Raw genomic sequence first — 22,645 nt, 5'->3', positions numbered from 1 at the left:
AAGAGGACTTTTGGAGGTAAAGAGTAGTTTGGAAAATATGGCAAAGGAAAGTTAGAAGTCTTGGAATAGGATGCAGGTTAAGAGGAACAGCTGGAGAATAGGATAGAGAAAATTGCTTTTCCTTTAAATCAGTGTTGTACAGGAGTGTGAATGGAAAAAAAGTAAAAACAGATCTGGGTTTTAGACAAACATGTCAAACAGTTTTAATGTTTGTAGAAACAAGCAAAAAAAAAAAAAAAAAAAATCTGACAGCAAAGAAAACTTAAGTCTTTTATTTCTTAATAAACAAAGGTTTGAAAGACAAGCACTATTTTTTTTAGATAATAATCATCATCATTCAAATATTATTATTATTATTGTTTTTTCACTACGTTTGTATTCCAATTTTTTTTTAAATCACCACAAGTTTTGAATAATTGTAAACACGAGCAGTGAAAATTCATATTTTAAATTTATTTCAGTTCAAAAATACAAAACCCACCCATTCACTTTCCCCAAAATTAAGGCCACTTCATAAGACATACATTATTGCCTGTCCAGCAGGACATTTTTAATGACGATTGTTAATAATAATAAAAAAACACATTCTTGACATGGAGAACAATAACAATACTAATAGTCATAATGATAATGACATCATCATCAATAATAGTAATTATTTAAAATACAGTACAATATAAAGCCATACTACTGGAGGACACGGACAGACAGCACAGCTTTGCAGGCTTCTAAAGGCACTGTTAGTGAGTTAAGTATCAATTATCTTTGGAATGGCAGTTCTTTGGTTGCGGGTTTGCATGCGTTGGGAGGGGCACAGAGACTGCAGCCCTGTGCTGTTTAAATGTTTAAAGGGATAGTTCAAGATTTGTAACAACAAGAGGGTGAGTAAATTATGACATCATTTTTGTTTTTGGGTGAACTATCCATTTTGACCCTTGTGCATCTGGGAGCCCTTACAAAAAGTACTGTGGTGGTACCATGGTATCTGATAATACCATGGTACTGAATGATTACCATATTCATGTTCCATGGTAACATGAATATGGTAATCAAAGAATAAAATGGTATTGCCATGGTACATGTACAGTGCCATCAGGGTTTCCATTTCTTTTGACCAGTGAAGCATGTGAAAAAAATTCTATTTCTAGCCAATAGAATATTGCAGGGCATAAACAGAAAAAAATATATACTCATTATAGTCCTCCTTAGACCCAGCATCCTTATGCGTGGACATAATGTTTTGGCTTCGCTATAGGCTATGCATAATTTAATTTAATTTAAACCAACTGATCTCAGTTCAGGAGACTAGGCTGTCAGTAAATGGTTAAACTTTCGATACACCGAGTCATGTGACAAAACAACATGGTGCTGATCACAGCTAAGTTTGTCTTTGGAAGGAACAGCAGCAAAACTACATCTGGTAAGAAACCTCCTTAGGTTTTTACATTAAAACCTGTTTGTGTCAGAGTAGTCTCTACTTTCATCCGATATGCCATTTACATTTTTTTCAATTTATCACGAAACGGCACGCTGTTAAACAACGACCACGTCCGTGAACTATAGGCTCATTTTCCTTAAAATATCCTATATTCACCGTGAATTATCACATTGAGAATCAACTGATGCATCCAAAAGCTGGAAAATGTTGCTTTCGGAGGATGTATACAGAGTGAAAATAAGGTGCATTTAAAAATGTTCTGAGACCAGAGCAGATAGACAGCACACTGGAGGTCATTCCCTAATTAGGGAGCATCCTATAGCTTTCCTATGCAGCCAAGTGGATTCACTCCGAACATCTGATCAAAAGTTCAGTTTCAGGCTGCAGATGATGTTTGAACCACTCAACATGTTTGGCAGACATGGGACAATGAATAACCAACACTCCTGTAAAGAATTTGATAAAACATTTTTTTTTTAAATCTGACCTTCTATAGCTTGGCATTGATTAAAATTTCACAACTTAGTCCCACTGTCCACACATGTGGACATACATTTTTAGGAAATCTCTCTGGTTTCTTAGGGGCTACTAGTTACAAATCAAAAAGGGGAATGGAAAATGCACACAGCAGACACGCTCGGGTCTCAGGAGGCTAGATATTTTCAGGTTTTCCATGACGGTGGGAACTCTGTACCATGGTACCACATTCAAATATCCATGGTAGTACCAAAGTTGTTTTTGGTACTTTTTTTGTTAGTAAGGTTGCATCAACCTGAGATAGGTAAAAAGTCTACTGATAATCTGTCAACATCTGGTCAAAGCACTGTTTTGACAGAGGGTAAGAATTCACAATTCAGACATACAATAACAACCACAACTATAAAATGACATTTAAAAAAAAAAAAGGCTAAACAAACAGCGATGAGCTGGCGTCATGGGCTACACCAGAAGGGAAAGAAGAGAAAGACATTGAGCGAAGAGGGGAGAGATGAAGTCAACACAGAGGGAAAAAATCAAGTACCATATGCCTTTTTTCAGCGTGCAGGAAGAGCTCGGCACAGGTGTGAAAGCAAAATGTTTAAAGTGATAGTTCTCTCAAAAATGAGAAATCTGTCTCCAGACCTATTTGACTTTTTTTTTGTGGAACACAAAAGATGTTAGGCAGAAAAATAGCCTCAGTCGCCATTCACTTTCATTGAATCTTCCATACAATGAAAGTGAATGGTAACGGAGGCTGTCATTTTGTTTAATATCTTTTGTGTTCCATGTGGAAAAAAAAATCCATACGGTTTTGGAACGGCATAAGGGTGAGTAAATGACAGAATTGTCATTTTTGGGTGAACTAACCCTTTAAGACCACTAATTATTAAATATAAAAAAAGAGTGGTATCATTTCTAAAGTGTACAACAAAGGGTCCCTTTTTGACTTCTGTTTCTCATTTTTGTTTGCTTTTGTAAGTCCCCTTATTCCATACTATTAATTTTCTCCTCTCCTCCACTTCTTTCCTCTTTCTCCCCTTTTTAAACCTTGTCCAATAGGGAGCGTTGGCAGTAGAGTAAGCGTCTCGGTGTTCCGTACCTACGGAAGAAGAGCAGCGCTCCAAGCGTGAAGATCACGCATACCAGCAGCATGAGTGGCACCACGACAGCTGCCACCCCTCCACCGCTGCTGGGTGCATCTTCAACCTCAATTATGATCACCTCTGTCTTCTCCTTTGTGCCTTCATCCCCAGTCTTGTCTTCCTCACGTCCACGTCCATGGTCACGCTCACGTTCGCGCTCACGTTCGCGCTCACGTTCGCGCTCGCGCTCACGTTCGCGCTCACGGTCACTACCTCCGCCACCAGTTTTGGGCTCTTCATCAGGACAACCCATCCAATCTTTAAGTGCAGACTTGGGGTATCCAGGCTCCACTCTTAATAACTGGTTATTAAATTTCCAGTACTTATTGGCTTTGTAGAAGTAGGTGTAACCTGTGAATTTTAGAGAGGAAAGATATAACTTTGTTTTTTAATCATTTATGGTCTTTTTAGGGCTTGTATTGGACAGGACAGTGAGACAGGAAAGTAATGGGTAAGAGTGGGGGGCAATTGGATCAGGAAATGGCACATGTGCAAATGACACATGCAGGCTACTATGGAGCACAACAGTAAAAAATATCCCATTCACTTTCTCCATAGGGAAACTGATTTTTAATGATAACTCAAACATTTTAAGACAGACCTATCGTGAGCTCCAAGGTTATTCAATGTGTGTGGTGCAGTAAATGCTTCTGCTGAAGTCATCAGTCTGTGTTATTTCAACTTAATAAAAAAAATTAATATTGTCATAATTTTATGATAGTATCTGTTCATGTGGAGAAACAATAAATAAAGTATTGGGGAAAAAAAAGACATTTAATTGCAGAATTTTTGCTGAATAACTACACTACCCGTGAATCCTGAAGAGAAAGACGCAGTGTGAATGACAAACGAATCGGTCTCCCTACACTCTGAAACTACTTAAATATTTTATAAATCTGAATAATATAATCTGAATTTTGCAATAGAATTAAAATATATTGTTTCTATACTTATAATTAACAACTTGAAATCAACAGTTGTATATTTTCCCATCATTTTTATTTGGATTACGTCATTCGCAGTGCATCGTGGGACTAGCTCATTCCCTCGTTAAAGACGTTAAAGTTGAAGTATGTAACTTTTTTGATGTCAAAATATTCTGTTCAAAATGTTCTACTACTCCAGTTTATGGTTCATTGACAACTATAAGTATATTTGTGGGTTTACCTTCCCCAAAATCATAAACACTGAGTCTCCCAGGCACTATCAAAACATTGATGTTTATATTTTAAGCGGCCCACTCAGCTCCACCCCTCCCTTTCTAGCTCAACCTATAGTGTGAGTTTGGGGCGTGGCTACTTGTTGTAAAATGTTCAGCTGGGAAAATATGAACAACCATGGTACACGTGTACAGAAAATAAATTTAGCATTGGAAAATTCAAGACTAGCTAAAAGACAGAGCTAGAGAATGGAGTTTCATTGAGTGAACATTGCCAGTGCATTTACAAGGTGGAGGACTTCGAAGGAATTTTTATGGGGTTCGATGGAGACGGCAAATCTGCCGAGTTGCTTCTTGACAGGTAAGCTACTCTCAAGGTATTGCCACACAGGTTAGATCATTACTGTCGAGCTTCAGATAAATTGTAAGATACTCTGAATATGTATCATTACGCTTACCAGTAACAAGAACTATCCTACCTCATGTGCTGGATCCCCAGCACATCCAACTGCTGTTCAGTCCGGCAATGTTATCTGATGACCCAATTCCTCTGCCACGCTTTCTGTCTGGTGTTTATATTTTATAGTGGTCTTGTTTAATACAACGTTAAACATTTATCACCTTTTATTTAGTATGGTCGATTTTTTCATAGGGAAACAGTAGGGGTGGGTATAAATATTGATTTTCCTATGCATCGCAATATTTATTTGAACGATTTCGATATTGATTCTTAAATCCCAAGATCGATCTTTTACTCTATGCGTAACCCTCCACTACAATGAGAGGAAATCAAATTTTGCGATATGCGACTATAAGTATAAACTTGGCAACTGGCTGGTAAATGTTTAGATGTAATAGTGGTGGAGTATTCAGCAGTGAAATCCTTTCACTGCGTGTTGAGATAAAAGTTACTCTGCATAATGTGTGTCCAAAGAAGACATACACGCAACCCAATGAATAATGTCTCTTTTAAGACACTTTCGGTCCTCTACAGTCAGTTGTTGATCAAAAACAACAAAAAATAAATGTTTAATTCTAATCATGCAAAGCACAAATGAGATAAAGCCATTGGAGTCCTTTCTTGTTAACATGCGCTCATCTACAGACGCTCTTTACAGAAATGCATTTTTTGTTAAAGAGACAGTACAGGTTTTAGCACGTGTTCAAAAATTCTATGTAAATACATGTATATAGTAACAATTATGCAATTAAACAATAAACATGTCAAATGCATAGTCTGGAGGCTGGTAAAAAATAAATATAAGTAAATAAATACAGAGACAAAATACTTACTTTGATCTCGACTCATGAAGGCAGCCTTTATGTTGTCTGGAACGCCTTGCCATTTACTCATAGATTTGGGGTAGTCTGGATCCACTGACTGCGTGTCTTCATTGTAACGATAATATCTGATTGAAGAAAAGCAATATACAGGTAAGTGTTTCATATACAGGTACATTTCCTTTGTGCTTAGTTAAGTTATGCCTCATGCTGTTAAATGGGATATTAAAGCTACTGACTTGCTTCCCCTGAAGAAGTACGTGTTGCCAGTTGGGGTGTATAAGAGGGCTGCATCCAATCTGTCCTTGGGGAGACCATTGCCCATTTCTCTCAGGGTCTTCGGATAACCTGACTCCAAGTTTGACTCCTCAAACACCCAATGCCTGTCCCCTGAAAACCAAAGACAAAACTTATTGCTTTTGGTAACTGGAGCAAGAAGCAGGCCTATTAAATTTTTTCCAATGAAATCAGATGACAGAAGAAGACCACTACCTTTGAAGAAGACAAATTTTCCATCTTCTCTTTCAAAGGCAGCATTAATAGTTGTTGGTAGACCTCTCCAGAAATGTCCAATTGGCATGGGGTAATTTTCCATAACTCTATTATTACGGACGCGCCAGAACCACTTATCCTAAAACACAGAGACAGGGATGTTTATGAATACACATACAATACATGTACATATGTACTCCAACTCAATATGTACACAAATATTCCATTAGTACCTTATAAACAAACATTTCCCCTCTGAAAATGGCGATGGTGTCAAAATGGCCCTCACAGATATCAGGGCCAAAGCTAGGTCCTCCTGGCCTGTGTGGTGTGGGGTATGGGGTGTGGTAGGGGGTCTGAGGGGTGACGGGCGGTCGTGGACGACCTCCGGTGTTTGGCCCTGCAGGGCACAAAGATATGAGAATGTTTAATGTTATCTACAACTAGCAAATATAAATGGTGGAGAGAGGTATTGGTTATGGTTATTTAATATACTGCTTGTAAATATTTGTACTAGCTATTTACTACAGCATACTTTTCTAGCAGTTATGGAACTTCTCATTGTAACACTTTTCATGATATGGTTTCCCTAGGATGAATCACTTTTTGTTGTAGCATTCAAGTCACATGAATAAAGCATCTGCTAAATTAATAAATGTAAATGAAATGTCTTCATAGCCTATAGCCTAATGAGACAATGGATCCATTTCATAAAAGCATCGTAAGCCTAAGTAAACAGTAGAAACCATTGGCGCAAATGGCCTCTACGATCAACAAAGCTTAGGGGTTAGGGTAACCTTTACATTGTCTTTCATACCATAAAGCTGTTGAATGCCTCTACGGTCATCTTCAGGAAGCTCAAAGTTCTCAGTGTCCATCCACTGGTAAAAGGGAGCCATGATGGCAGAGGGGTCATTGGAATGTTCCAAACCCAGGGCGTGACCAAGTTCATGCACAGCCACCAGGAACACATCATTACCTGCATGAAAGTAAAAGATAACCATGTTAGGTTAAGTAAGAATCGATTTTTACTAACCTTAGGATGTTGCTTTTGTATTGCACATTAAAATTAAAAATGATTCTAACATTTAAGACATGCACAATGGACAGCACAAGGATTCTAAGATGTATAGATAGCATAGAATTATTGAGAGCTATCGTTCTTTTTTTCTAAGCTTTTCTGTAGAGCAGGGCTACTCAACTTTGGAAAGCTCAAGGCCCGCAAAACTGGATCCCTGCAGTCTTGAGGGCCGCACTCTTAATTATTAGTAATTATTTTATATATAATATACTGTATGAATGTTTATATATATATATATATATATATATATATATATATATATATATATATATATATATATATATATATATACACACTGTATATTTGTAAAAAAAATTACGTTTTTATAGTAAGAATTATTAATTTTATATTAATTATTTTATACATTATATAGCCTATAAATTAGGGGTGTAACAATTTTTTCATGGTTTGGTTTTAATTTTTCAAATAGGCATTTTCTGCCACATTCATTGTAAAACTGAAAACAGATAAGATGTTCTGTTGTCAGTTAATTTTATGCACATTTTGGGAAATCGCATAAAAGCTGCTGGATGGAAGCACCAAGATGTGAATAAAATCTCCAAAATGTGCATAAAAAACTTCTACGCTCACTTGAGGTGGATAAATTTGTATTCGATAAGAGAAAATGCGCATAAACTATGATGGAAACACATTTACTGAATATACTCCTACTGAATTTATTAGGAATACAAGATGCGCATCAAAAAAGTCATTTGACTGAATAACTTGTACATAACTGGACTAAACAGAGGACCAATCATTGCATCTAAAATGTTGCTTTGATCATCCTGAAATAATGTGGTCTAGAAAATGTAAAGCCTGCAAAGAGTTTGCAGAGCAAATAAGTCAAATACAAACCTGAACTGTGCCGCAGAGCAGGTTTATTGACACTTAAATATATTATAAATCTGCATGGCAAAGACATAAGAAAGGAGGAAAGCAAACATATTCTTGTGTTGTTCTAAGTTCTTCTAGAGTGTTTTGTCTGTGTGCTCTAAACCGCAAGTATTTTATTAATAAAAGAGTCACAGTGGCTACAATTTCTCCAGAAGTGACGATTTTGTTCTTTTGAACATATGGGATGGAAACGTGGCTTTATTCGTACATTGTTTTTGGTTCGATTATGGTTTTTCGCATATATTAAATTCACAATTTGGGTGGAAACACAGACTGTCAAAGACGCTGTCAACTAATAAACACCTTGAGTGTTCAACATCACATACACCAGAGATGCATTCAAAAACAAGACAGATATAACTCCAAAACTGCTCCAGTGAGAAGTCATTAAGGCTTGTTTACCCTCTCTGGCGTTTTGCGGTGAAGTAACGTAGATCGCATAAGCATTTGGGTAAAGGCATCTCAACGGCGTTATTGCAGGATGAACTATTATTTCTTCCTATTAGGACTGTTATCATGACAAGGCATATATGTCCGTCGAGCTATTCAAAAGTGTCTGACACAGATTTGCGCTGTAATGAGTGACTCTCAAGTGAGATTTAAGAGCGTGCATGTTTGATTGACAGACCACACGTGCACACAAGTGTTTATACACAAAACTCTTCACATCAAGTGAAATATAAAAAGCTTAATTTGTTCAATTATAATGGAGCCAAGTAACAGATTTATTCATTTTGGACTCTTGTAGCCTCTCTGCTTGTGTCCATCATAGTAAGGAAAGACTAAGAATTTTTTGATCATTCTATAAATTGATTTTTTTTTTTTAAACTATCGACCAGTAAATCGGTTATTGGTCTTTTCCACCACATTAGCTATCATATCGGCAAAATCCATTATGGATCGACCTCTACCACCACTCAATGTAACATAAGCTATGCTCAGATATTCTTTGTTTATTTTATTCATTACATCCTTTTGTAGTTTATTTCCTTCTCTTACTGTGCTGTGATTCAGCAATACAGAAAACACTTTTTAAAATGGACACCCCTCAATTCATACACATTTGATAGGCTATTGATAAATATATTTTGGATGATGAAATCATAATGCAATAGACTCTAACGAGGGCCAAAAGTTGAGTAGCGCTGCTATAGAGACTACAAAACAACTTTTTGAATATGAGCATTTAGGTCACAGCAGGGAAATTCAGAGAATAAATAAAGCTTTTCAGACTAAGATGTTCCAAACAATCTCATGAAAAGTTAAGGTGGAGTCAAGGCCTGGGGCCAAACCCAGTGCAACAAAAGCACACACAGATCCAGCAAACACATGTATGAGCATGCCTTTTGCTTTCTTACACAAAATCCAAAGCAGGCCATTATAAGTTTATCTATACTATTTTATGCATGTCTTAACAAGAAACACCAACCATACTGACATACTTGTCAAACAAGTTAGAACCCTAGGGGGTCCAGAGTATTCCCTAACTTCTACTGATCTTTGCACTCCTTACCCAACAAGTCACGGTTGCCGATTGTCCAAGGCTCTGCTGCATCAAAGTGTGTGTCCCCTCCTATGCCATTGCCAGGGAAATAGGCATGGGCCAAGAAACCTCCTTCGCCATCAAATGGACTGGCATCACCATGGAAACCATCAGCAAAGAAGAGCATGATGTCTGCAAAATTCTCGACCTTATCTCTGATGTCACTGTAAGGGATCTCTCGGAATCGCAGAGGTGTAACACTTTCCCACACTTTGAAGGCTTTTCGGATTGCCTCAAATGTCTCGTATTCCCCAACCTTTGGTGTGTAGTTCTGTATACTGAGAAAGGAGAAAGAGATGATAAGAAAGGGTGAATTGGAGAAGCAATCAGAGAAAAGTATGCCATAGGAAAAAGAGGAATATAGGCAGGAGAGAGGGAGAAAAAAGTGATTTACATTACAGTCACAGGAATTTTGGCCCAGGTTGTAGTGGAGCAGAATCTTATAGCAGGGCTGAAGATGACTTTTCCGTAAGTGTGGTGTGTATTTACTGAAGCATACCCACTGCCATATCTAAACGTTTATGACCGCAAACCCCAATTAATCGGTAATGGGTTGGTTTGGATACAGTTTAAAATGTACTTTTCTTTTATTGATCGAGCAGAACTGAGTTAAAGCGATAGTTCATCCAAAAATGAATATTGACTAACTTTGCCCTATCCTAAGAGCGCTAGCGCTAAGCGCAGCACTATGCTATAAGTCATAAGCGCAAAGTCAGTGGGCATAGCCATTAAGTTTTGATATTTTTAAGCAAGCATGCGCAAAGTCTAGGTGCAAGTGGGTTTGGTGAAATTGCACGCGCAAATCGCTAATGGGCTGGGTCAAGTGCAATTTAATTCTGAGGTTCTTCTCCGGCACCACCTGTGTCCTATTATATAGTCCATTCCCTGTCAAACACCAGTGATATAAACAAAGACAGCACATTCATAAGAAGTTCGTAGTGTAAATGGACTGTAGGCAATGAGTTTAAAGAACAGAAATATGGACGTACGTTCTTTTGTGCATTAACTGCGTCCCTGTTGAATGTCAGGCATATTTCTATGACAGTGACATGCTCCTTTTATGCGCATGGAAAATTAGATTCTTGTCAGGATTTGTACTTATGTCCCGTTAAATTATAGAGAATGTAAGTATTATTAATAATTTTCATCTACGGACACACAAATCATGGCTAGTATTAACAGTGGTTTTATCGGAACGCACTTCACTTCTTCCGTTCAATTTAGATTTTGAAAAATTAATTCATTTATTGAAACATGAAAAAATGTTACCAAAAATATTTCTAAATTCAAATCACACTTCAAATGAAATGAAAATATAATCAAAATAATGAAGTGGTCAAAAAATGGATACCAAATCCAAACATTTAACTCTCTCCCACTTCTTCCATATTTTGATGTTCCACTATATTTTCAGAGTTTGGACATGAACTTTATTTCCACCACTGGTCGAATCTCCAAATTGCAAATGCAGGAACTGAGTTTAGACTTTCTGTTGCAAACAGACGTGTTTTTGATATGTCTTAACGCAATGACCTATTTCTCAGGAAAATAGCAAACTGCGCTTTGTGCCACTTCATTAACATACAATACACCCACAGTTTGCAGGCATACACCCACAGTTAGCGCAAACACTTCCACCCACGTCCACTGGCACTTTGCGCTTGGCACTTAGAATTAGTGCTCTCACGATAATCGGATAAGATGTTGTGCAAGGTCGTAGCACTGCGCTTTGCACACTCACAAAAATAGAGCCCTCTATCTTTCATGTATCTTGCAGTATGTTAGTCACAGTCACCATTTACTTTAATTGCATCGTTTTTCCCTACAATGAAAGTAAATGGCAGCTGTCATTCTTCATTAAAATTTCTTTTGTCTTACACAGAAGAAATTCATGCAGGTTTGGAACAACATGAGGGTGAGTAAATGATGCCAGAATTTTGTATTTTTGTGTCTTACCAAAATGTGACGTCATTTTTATCCCACTTTAGTCCCTGGATCGCGTAGCGCTTCTTTCTCAGGTTGCTCTTCAGTTCTGCTCCAAACTTGTCTGGGACACCACAGCGGGGCCTCTTCATTGCCCTGGCAATCACCATCCAATACATTAGGTCATCCACCGCACAACAGATTTAATTTCATTGAGTTTGGACAGGATGGCCTTTAATTTCTGTCCTCATATATTCTACATCTTCCATGCACCATTGCACACCAGTGGAGGATTGCTGACACAATGCACAAAGTTTTCCATTCTCTCCTTCCATGCCTAACAACCACAGAACTGATGGGCCAAAATTATTCCACAGAGATCTTTATAATCTCCTGAACTGGCCACAGGTGCTCAAAAATGCACAGCTCCCATGAAGGGAGAAAGTTATCACCTAAGGATGGATGCATATACCTTTCAAAGACATGCAACTGTCAGCTTTCAAAGAAATGCAACCCTGAGCATGACAATTATTAATAATAATAAAATGTATTCTAAAAATGATCACTTAAAACCTCCTTAATCATTATATATATATGCAAGCAGTTGACTTACGTTAGAGTAGCTGGATCCATGTTGCCAGTGATTTTCAGGCCATAAAATTTCTGCATGGCAGCAATGGCAGAAGAGACAGAGTGAGGTGAGCGGGCAGTATGTGTCCGGAGATCACCAGGTGGCAAGTAACCATACTGCTGTAGCCATGCCTAGGACAAGAGAGAAAGATATGCTACTAAACAGTAACAAAAATATTTCTTTAACAAATTTATCTTACAATTGTTATAGATCCTTTTTTGAGTTTAGTTGAACATAAGAGCATATTTTGATGTCATTCATGATAGTTTCTGTTATGTGACTGCAATCAGAAAATAAGCACTTTAAAATAAGCACTTTGGTTGTAGTCATTAAACTCAACTGCAATAATTTCACTTTCATTAGCACACAAATACACTGGGTACAACATAAGTTGAGTACGGATACAGACTCTATGTCGGACACGGACTTGAGTATGGTCTTACGTCCAACTATATCCTTAAATCGATAGTTGTGCCCCTGATACATTGACATATTGTTTTATTAGTTGTGAAGATTAAATAAGCTTAAAACATTGATGTAATGGCTTAGTGTTGAGTTTACAGTTTGGATTCACTTTCTTGTCTCGACTCAACTGTTATGGACACGGTCTTGAGTCTAACTTGGCCCTCTTTGGACATGACTCAAACTTGATTAGTTAAAAACAAAGGCCCAGTTTCAAGAAACCGCTTCAAGAAATATTCTGTATTCAATACAAGTTAAACTCAATTGACAGCATTTGTTTCATAATGCTGATTACCACAAAAATTAATTTAGACTCATTTAAAAAACAAAAAAAGCAAAAATCGAGGTTACAATGAGGCACTTACAATGGAATTACATCCTCATGACAAAGTTGTAAAATTGGTTATAACTTTACACAGAAAAGGTAAGTAAGCCATTATATCACACTAAAATCATGTTAACACATTTATTGTTTATGTCTTGTGGCTATACTTTTAAAATAGTATTTTAACGTTTACGGATTGGCCCCATTCATTTCTATTGTAAGTGCCTCACTGGAACCCATATTTTTGCTTCTTTTTCTTTCTTTTTTTAACAAAAGGAGGGGCAAGTCTAAATTAATTTTTGTGGTAATCTATATTACGCCACAAATGCTGTGGATTGAGCTTAATTTATATTGAAACTGGAATGTTCCTTTAAGCAAACCCTTACACTCAAAAAAAGGATTTAGCTACTAGTTCAATTTCTTAATAACTAAAGCAACACATTTCTAGAACATTTTGTCACAACTTGATTTAATTGCGTTCTATCCATTTAAATTTGTAAAATTAAAGTTTAATTAATCCATTTGAGTTGGGACTACATGAATACTTTTTGTGGTGTGTTAATGTAGCATTGATGAACCTGGGAAGGGGATTTCCATTTCCCATCTTGCTTTGAATGGGACTCGATATTTAATATTAAAATTAAGTGCTATTTTAAGTGTTTTTGTGCAAGATGAATATAAAGGGGGGTACTTGTTAGTGTTTAATGTTTTGTTATGTTGAGATTTAGAAGATTTTCTGTTATGTTGGAGTTTTGGGGGTTACCATTATGGTGAAGAGTGGAGCTTGAGCTAACAATGAGGTCAGGTAGATGTTGCACATTAAACTGATTGCTTGCTTTGTTAACCAATTGCTGTGCTAACCATAGCATAGTTACTAAACTATACTCTGCAGTGCTTCCAAACAGCATGTATTTAACATGCTAACATTCACTTTCACTAGTTAGTATAAAAATAAATAAAAGAGATTTATTTGAGTTACATTGATATGTCTAATTTTGTTGGGTTTACCCAATTCAACTAGGTTCTTTCTACACATTGTGTTGAGATTACATAGTCATTTTAAGTTAAGAAATCTCATTTCAAACACATGGAACCACTGCCCACAGTTGAATTAAGTTCAAAGAGTGTAGTTTTAATTGTAAATGGTTAAATGTAAGTGTATTGTCACTAAGGTTTTTTTTATTTTTTGCACCTGGCAGTTGGTCTTGACTCGGACGGTGGACTCTAAAGGGGGTCACACACCGGATCCCTCTGGCGGATGACATTGTGCGTTCTAAAGTTCGAAACAACTGTTTTCTATAAATGTACACACACCGCCGCCACTGCTTCGTGTCTATCGGCGGCTCCCACCTACAACTCCGGATGGTGCTCAAATTTTTGCAGCGCCATGGAGCGTAACTCGCATATTTTCCATTAAATTTGACCCAGATCATTATCAATGGAAATATATTATTTACTCTAGCCTTGTTCATTCTTGAAGAAGGGGAAAAACCTTGGTAACTTTTGTGTGTACTGTCTGCCATCTGAACCGCATCGACGTGCCCTGTGTTTGATACCTGTGCTGTGTCCTAGCTTTTCAGGTGTTCGACCACCTTAACCCAACACTACATTTTTGTATTCTAACAAAATTAGATGACTCTACAAAACTAATCTATAAATAATGCCATTAATTAATTATTATTATTATAATTGTTTGTTTTTTTTATCCCTTTTTCTCCCAATTTGGAATGCCCAATTCCCACTACTTAGTAGGTCCTCGTGGTGGTGCGGTTACTCACCTCAATCCGGGTGGCGGAGGACAAGTCCCAGTTGCCTCTGCTTCTGAGACCGTCAATCCGCGCATCTTATCACGTGGCTCGTTGTGCATGACACCGCAGAGACTCCGCATGTAGATGCTCATGCTACTCTCTGCGATCCACGCACAACTTACCACGTGCCCCACTGAGAGCGAGAACCACTAATCGTGACCACGAGGAGGTTACCCCATGTGACTCTACCCTCCCTAGCAACAGGGTCAATTTGGTTGCTTAGGAGACCTGGCTGGAGTCACTCAGCACACCCTGGATTCGAACTCACATCTCCAGGGATGGTAGTCAGCATCAATACTCGCTGAGCTACCCAGACCCTCGACATTAATTAATTATTAATTAAATCCTGATGTTTAAGGTAACCTCACAAATACTGCATACTTTAGCTTGGCAGTTACCATTGACTATTTAACAGGCAAGTTTCTTGAGTACTGACAGGAATTGACAGAAAAAGATGTACAGAAACACAAGGGACTGGGCATGGTTCCTTACCACAATTCATGAAACAAAAACACCTAGAAGCGCTATAACACAGGGCATTATTATTCACCCACAATACACTACACAAACAAACCTTTAAGTCAAATGTGGGTCTATGCTGATTATAAAATGTATGACCTATTTTTCCATTAAGGCAAAATAATGAAGCTGCATTCTCTCTTTGTAGAACAGGGAAAGTCAGATCTCTCTCAGGGACTGCACACAAACATGTCTTGTCACCACGTTATAGAATCATGATGGTTATAGTCTGCTAGATAAGATGATGAAAAGTCATATGCTATCTGTCTGTGACTCCCTCCAGAGGACAGTCAGTGTCTCCAGTTAAACCACAATATCAGTCAGTAATTTCCCAGGGAATTTCTGTTTAATTCCATTCAAACCTCAGAGACTGAGATCTTATCCAGTAATCCCTCCTTCCCTACCTCCTCCACCACTCTCGCTCTAACAGCTCTGCAGTAACGAAGGGCAACAATGTCAACATGCCCTGGTACAGTCTCGTTGAGCTGTTGCTTGTATTGCGAAAAACATGTGGATCACATGAGCTTCAGCTGTCTTTTGTCTCCTGTTTTTTTCCCCCATGTGAGTAAAGTGTTAACAGCAGAGGCTCCTTGGCATGATCAGCATGTTTTATGTCTATTACGGTCCTCTGTGGCTGAATGTGTTTTCGTGTGTATTTTTTGGAAGCAGATGTGATTACGTCCACAGTCAGATGCTTCACGGCATGGATTCCAAGTTGATGCAATTTTTCAGAAGGACTTCCTGTTTCTCTCACACTCTATTCCTTCTTTCTGCAGTCTATACTTCTCTCTGCCTCTTCCACTCAATGTCTTCTCTCATCTGTGTGATTTCATATTTCTTTGTTAAAGGGTAGTTCAGCCAAAAAAGAAAATTCTGTCATTATTTACTCACTCTTCTGTCATTCCAAACCTGTATGACTTTCTTCCGCAGAACAGAAAAGATGTTTTGACGAAAATCTTGCCCATGAATTAAATGGGCACTGAAGCTTTTAAGCTTTAAAAAGGCACCATTAATAAGCCTCGTGCACTATATTCCAGATCTTCTGAAGTCATGTGATAGCTTTGAGTGTGAAACAGACTGAAATTTCAGTCATTATACACTGATATTCTTCCCCTCCATTGAGTTATTAACAAAAATGCTGCCACCAGATCATTAAATCATTGTGTTGATCTCGAGAACCAGATCACTTCGATTCATGAACAAATCATTTAGATTGGTTTTGTGAACCAGATCATTGCAAAGATCTAACTCAAAAGAACAATTTGTTCATGAGTTGGACATCACTAATGTTTTCATAAACTCTCATGAATGCACCGAGCAGAAACAGGGCGAATAACAAGATTTTAGTGTTTGTATGGACCACTTTTATCATACTTTCTACTTTATTACTGTACTTTGTTTAGGGCATTTTTTTAACTAATTAATTGCACAGTTTTCTGTGATTAATCGCGATTAATTATGCTACAATAAAACAAATTTTAAAATATAATCATAAATATATTTATACTTTGTCTCAAAGAACTTGAAAGAAATATTTATTTAATTTTTTTTAAATATTACAATTTTTATACAAATATTTATACATATAAAATGTAAATATATGTTAAATGTTCAATCAGACATATTTTTACAGGTATAAATCTTTGATCCAAGTATATGCACACATGCCATAAAATCAGTGGACATGCTGTAATTAAAAGTTTGGCAAAATCTTCTACCGTTTTCCATTGGACTTTTATAATTGGATCAAGTGGGCAGATTCAATTCATATCAAGCTTAACCGGCAAGATAAACGTAAGTGTACATTGCCAATACATTAGACACAGTACATACAGATACAAACCAAATTTAATTCTTAATTTAATTTTCTGAAGTTTAAAATCTCAAAACTATTATTTCCTCTGGCTGCTGTTCATTCTCTATCTTACACACGGTGGATCAATCTCATGCAGTTTCGCTTTTGACACTAATTGGTTCAGATGACAGTGAGTGAGCATTTTTGGGCGATTTTAAGAGATATGACAGCTTGCCCGTATCTCTCCGACACCTGGTTCACCATTCGCAGATGAAGTCTCCATTCTCCATACATAAATCCACTTCCGTGTTTATTATGCCAGGGACATGCTTTGCGCGTAATGAATAAGCATGCACTGCTCCACACAATCAGTTTCTGTGCTAGGATGTGCAGTTCGAGCGTGTAATGTCTGGAAATTGATATATGCCAATTTTAGTCACAGGAAGTGGGGAAAATCATTAGTGAAGTTTTAGAAATTGACAAAAAAAAAATGAATACTGCATTAATTGTGTTCGGTTTTTTTACGCGTTAAACAGTCAACTATTAAAAATAGTCTTCAAAAATACACCTTTTGCGTTCCACGGAAAAAAAGAAAGTCATTTGAGTTTGGGATGACATGAAGGTGAGTAGATGATGACAGAATATTTATTTTTGGGTAAACTATTTCTTTTACTCCCTGATAATCCTTCTCCATTCATTTCCATCGTTAGACATTGCTTTGTGCAGTTTTTTCTAGCTGTCTCACCCTCAGTTCTCCATAGCACAAACAAAGGTTCACTGTTGGTTCACATATATCCATATGAGGGAAAGAAGGCTGGTTATGGGTTATGGGATATGAGATGGTGGGGGATGGCTAAGAGTGTGATAGATGAAAATAACGCATAGTGAAGAGTGTTTTGGCAAAGAAATGTTATTTGCAAGATGAAACGGGGGAAAAAATAATGTGTGATGTCCTTGTGTTATGCAACGTTTCTTGTGTTTCTTAAAAACAATTTGTAAAATCTATCTAAACCCATCCGAGCAGAGTCCAACTCTCATTGCCAGTACTTCCTGTCCTCCTCATAGACCATCAGTCTTTTCCACGAAAAAGGCCCCCGTAAACTTTCATAGTAAAATTAACTCATTCTTCCCCAAAGTGCTACAAACCATCAGGATACATCAGATTCACGTGCATGACTAATTGTACAATCCTTTACTGCTGTGGTATGCCACAGTGGTGGTGCCAGCTTCACAAAATGGCCAGTGTATGGTTATGTAATTATACTAAGAATCAAGACCAAGTTTCTAGGACTGGGAAATGCTTACATTTTCATAGTCTCAGAATCCAGCTGCCCACAGTCCATCCATGGTCTGATGTACAGTATATTGCACACAAAAAGACAAAGAATTTGTAAAAATCACAAACTCCAATCAGATTGCCCAGCTGCAATGCAACTTCCAAGAGTTTGGGCTCACTGGTTTTTATCAGTTCGCTGGGAAACAAAACTGTGTACCAGGTTGATATATATGAGTGCTTGTGAGCAAGAGATATTCAAAGTTTTGTGTGATGCATTACAACTCCCATTTATTTTGGGCCAATGGAATAACACAAAGTCTGGGTGAGTGCACGGTGAATCTAAATCTATCTTAGCCTCATGAAATAATACAGTTCAGCTGCTTAAGCTATGCTAATGAACCTTAACAACTGGCTAAACATATCAACACTGCATCAACATTAGGACTCTCATCCTCCAAAAAAAAAAAAAAAAAACGTCTAATTTGATAACAGTTTATAATGTAGATTTAACTGCATAGCATTAGGATCTTTTACATCCCTAATATTTAATTCATTTAAACTTGGAATTAATATAGTGATTCTTTAAGGAAGAATTTTTCCCAATGATTTTGATGTTATTTTTTTTCCCCCCAATGAATATTAGTGGTTGGAATCTTGGACTGAACCTACACCAGTAAATAATCAACTTTCCAGTGTGCAAGGATTCACCAGCTGAGAGCGGTCAAATGGGTCAAATTTTTGCACCTGGCCTACTTGGCTGTAATAAGGGACTGGAAAATGGTGTGACATGCTATACTCCATCTAAAACTATTTAAAAAAAAATTTTGCCAATCCGTTTATTGTTATTATGCATGCACATTTTTAAACTCATATTACTTGAGAGGCTACGTGGAATATTTGAACTTAATAATTCAACTGTTATACCTCAGGACCACATAACATGAGCTAGTGAAGGCAAAAAGGAGATTAAAATTGTGAAAAACCTAAAAGTAATGGTAACCATTTACAGGACTTAAGATATACACATCCCTTATACATTCATGTACTTTGTAAACCACTGGAGTCATTTTACTATGATTGTCTTTGCTTTTTGGAGCTTTAAATTGCTGATCACCTTCCAGCTGCATTATATGGACCTAAAGAGCTGAGATATTCTTCTAAAAATCTTTGTGTTCTGCTGAAGAAAAGTCAATGAGTAAATGATGAGAGAATTTTCAATTCTGGGTGAACTAAACTTTTAAGCGCTACCGGAAATGGACAATTTCCCGTCCACTTATGCCAATCATTTTATTATTCCCCTTTTTCTGAAATGACATCACTTCACAGCCCACAATAACTTCTATTCTTTATCCGGACTTGCATCATTTACACCCCACCACATTTCCTGTCTAAACAGATCTCTTTAGTGTCTCTTTTCTGAAACAAGTGCACCCCTATTAATATCCTGCTTCCTTCCCCACTTTGCCACTACATCACCACCTCTTACAGTTGGCACTATCTCACATCTGTTCAAAATAGCAGGCTGTACAGAAAATCCCCTGCCCATTTCCTCTGGTTCTTTTCAGTCCAGGATGTGACAATAGACACCTGTTGCCAAATGCACTATAAAGTACTATGATGCCAGACATATCCCTGGAAGTTCTGCATAAACTCATCAGGTGACTTATCCGTGACAGTCATTAACGAGAAGTGTACCAAAAATAACATATGTCATTGTCTGTGTGGGAGTATAGCCATAGTTTACTTTTTCTCCGGCTTTCACAACAAACGAAGGAGAATATAGATACCAATAGCATTAAAAATCACAAGTGTTCATGGGTCTGTAGCATAAAGATATACTTGAGGAAACAGGAGAACTTCCTGCAGGATTGTGATGACTTCCTGTGAGCCCAAGTTGACCAGAAAGCAAGGAAGAAAAGAGCCCATATGGAGTTAAAACATCTAAACCCTCCTCTCATATCTGACCAAAACTAAAGACAGATGTCAAGCTTAGCCTATAGTGGCAAAAAAAAAGCCCTTGCCCCCTAAACGCATCCTCATACCATTCCACCCTCTGGCCACAACATAACAGTCATGGCTTTTTTTTCTTCCTGTTTTCCTGTGGTGATTGGTCGTCCTTTTTTTTGCTTTTTTTTTTTTTTTTTTTTTGCTTCCTAAGCATTTCAATCTCTGTGGTCTCGTACATGACCTTAATTCAGAATCGTGCACTCCTGCCCTAGTTTCTAAGTGTTTACTTTGATCGCTGAGCAGAGATTCTCAATGCAAAACATCTGCCACTGATTTATACTGACTGGCAGCTAATGAAGTCTTCCACATATAATGATTACATTTTATTTCAGAACTTGCTAATAACATATCCCATATATATAAAATTTCCTGATTTTTATTATTCCTCTCTGAGTTCAAATGTAAATTATAGTGCTATAAAATTAAACTATATTTTTTAAACATATTTTAAACGTATTATGGGTGAATCTAATTTATTAATTTTTTTTAAATGTCTAGGCCACATTTCACAGCAAAATCAAATGAAAAATTTGCTTAAAGAAAACAAAGCATTTGTTTACGACTATTAATAATATATAATTTTATTCGCATTAGAGTAACAAAATATAAATGAGAATTTGGGGGAAAATGTCATAATGCAAATAAATAAATACATAAATAATTAAATTCTTAAAGGTACAAAAAAATATATATAATAATTTTTGTTCTGGAGGTTTTTTGGGGTGAAATATAACAAAGACATGTTTTTGACAGATTTCGTGACAATCACCCTATTAACCTAAAAGGAAGGACCCTTAATTATCAGTCTTATCTTGTCATTATTACACATGAGTGGTGCTTTCATATCATAATCTGGATATGTGTTGACCAGTCAAGCATTTCACTAAAGTTCATGGGTGTTGTGGCATTAGTGTTTTTTTGTATTGTCCCGAGGGTTTTACCTTTGAGGTATGTATTTGTTTAAAAATAGTTTTTTTGTCTTTTATATCTTTTGGTATAATGTCATGTGCCATTCATATGGATTATGGATACATAAGCACATCGTGAATTATATGTAGTTAGAATTTGAAATAATATACAATACAAACCAAGCTCTTTACAATATATATTTGGTGCATTAAAAGTTATTCTACTTATAAAATGTATCTGTATCTTTCACACAAGATACAACATCTGCCACCACAAAATACCGATTTGAATGTGTTATCAGTAACAAATGATCTCAAGTCTAAAGCAGAATGCAAAGATACTCACCTCGGGTTTCGTGTCTTGTTTAGAGGTCGCTCTGTGCACACACAGAAAGCCCAAGAATATGAGCGACAGCTCTGTAAACCCGCTCCAAATCATTCTTCAGTGATGAGCCCTTTGTTGAAAATACGTCTTAATGAAGTTTGGCTTATCTTTGTAATTGTCAAAACATAACCACGCTTTCAGAAAGAAAAATAAAAAATAAATAAACGCCTACTTCTTCTGTGGTACAAAATCCAAGTTGATCAAACTGTAAACAAATTCTACATCGATTACTGATGCAACACACACTGACTGATACTCTATAAGCCAAAAATAATTCTATTTTATTCGCTAACCTCAGAAAATGTTGCACTGAGAGAACGGTGTCCGGATAAACAACTATCCTTGGGAAATATATCTTGTGATCGTTCTCCTATTTCTCTTTCATTGCGCTAGTTGGTTCAAATTTCAATCCTCGTTCTCATCTGCACAGCAGCCCCCTTTCTTTGGGCTGTAGACGTGGTCGCTCGATAGGTGTTGCCAAAAATCTGATCCTAAAAACCCAAAGCCCTCCCTCCTCAACATTAGCCCATCCCATCCCATCCCGCGCCCTTCAACTACACGAACTGAATGGCCTTGCTGACGACCTTTTTCTGCTTTGCTTGGCTCGACCTTGTGGACAGAGAATGTACTTCATCTGTTAGCCACAGCTTTTTTCTTTTTCTTTCTTCAAACTATTGTTTAGATTTTGGCGAATTTAATTTATGGTTTTGCTTGACATTCATTTGGTGTTTACAGTCTGTCTGTACCTTTTAGTTTCCACCCAAATAGTTAGCCTACTACAATTACTGTCATTACACACACTGTTAGACCTTACCGTGGTTTTTCTACAGTAACGTACATGCAACACTGTTGCCAGCTAGTTACTGTAAAAACCTGATAACGGTAAGCTACTGCAATTGTTGTGTACAGTAATTTACTGATTACTGTAATTGTAGCTGATGTATATTACTGTAAATATATAAATTGTACAGTAACTAGTTGTAAATATCCCTGACATCATTCTTTTTTATATTTTATTGTTATTATTATATACAATTTATTCATAATAAAGAAAACATATTAGTTATTTATTTACTTTTATTTTATTGGAGCG

At 37.0% G+C, this 22,645-nt stretch overlaps 1 protein-coding gene across 1 annotated transcript; it reads right to left on the bottom strand.

Annotated features, from left to right (window-relative positions):
- Positions 1 to 257: 257 nt before the first annotated feature.
- Positions 258 to 22,020, bottom strand: LOC127442247 (matrix metalloproteinase-14-like). The gene is made up of 11 exons (XM_051700121.1): positions 21,846 to 22,020; positions 21,514 to 21,622; positions 12,050 to 12,198; positions 11,470 to 11,592; positions 9,484 to 9,791; positions 6,810 to 6,971; positions 6,226 to 6,392; positions 5,993 to 6,131; positions 5,740 to 5,890; positions 5,513 to 5,628; positions 258 to 3,411 (listed from the first exon to the last, which is right to left on the bottom strand). Exons 2-11 carry the CDS (start codon positions 21,604 to 21,606, stop codon positions 2,960 to 2,962), a joined length of 1,860 nt encoding a protein of 619 aa, XP_051556081.1. The 5' UTR covers positions 21,607 to 21,622; positions 21,846 to 22,020; the 3' UTR covers positions 258 to 2,959.
- Positions 22,021 to 22,645: the final 625 nt, after the last annotated feature.

The sequence above is a fragment of the Myxocyprinus asiaticus genome, chromosome 6 (assembly GCF_019703515.2).
Source record: "Myxocyprinus asiaticus isolate MX2 ecotype Aquarium Trade chromosome 6, UBuf_Myxa_2, whole genome shotgun sequence".
In the NCBI taxonomy this organism is placed as follows: domain Eukaryota; kingdom Metazoa; phylum Chordata; class Actinopteri; order Cypriniformes; family Catostomidae; genus Myxocyprinus; species Myxocyprinus asiaticus.
This window is presented reverse-complemented; position numbering and strand designations above follow the sequence as displayed.

Excerpts from the sequence above, each read along its gene's own strand:
- LOC127442247 (XM_051700121.1), bottom strand. The coding sequence starts at position 21,606 with ATGATTTGGAGCGGGTTTACAGAGCTGTCGCTCATATTCTTGGGCTTT. Across the intron at positions 12,199-21,513 it reads AACAAGACACGAAACCCGAG|GCATGGCTACAGCAGTATGG; the intron begins GTGAGTATCTTT and ends CTCTTGTCCTAG. Across the intron at positions 9,792-11,469 it reads AAAAATGACGTCACATTTTG|TATACAGAACTACACACCAA; the intron begins GTAAGACACAAA and ends CTCCTTTCTCAG.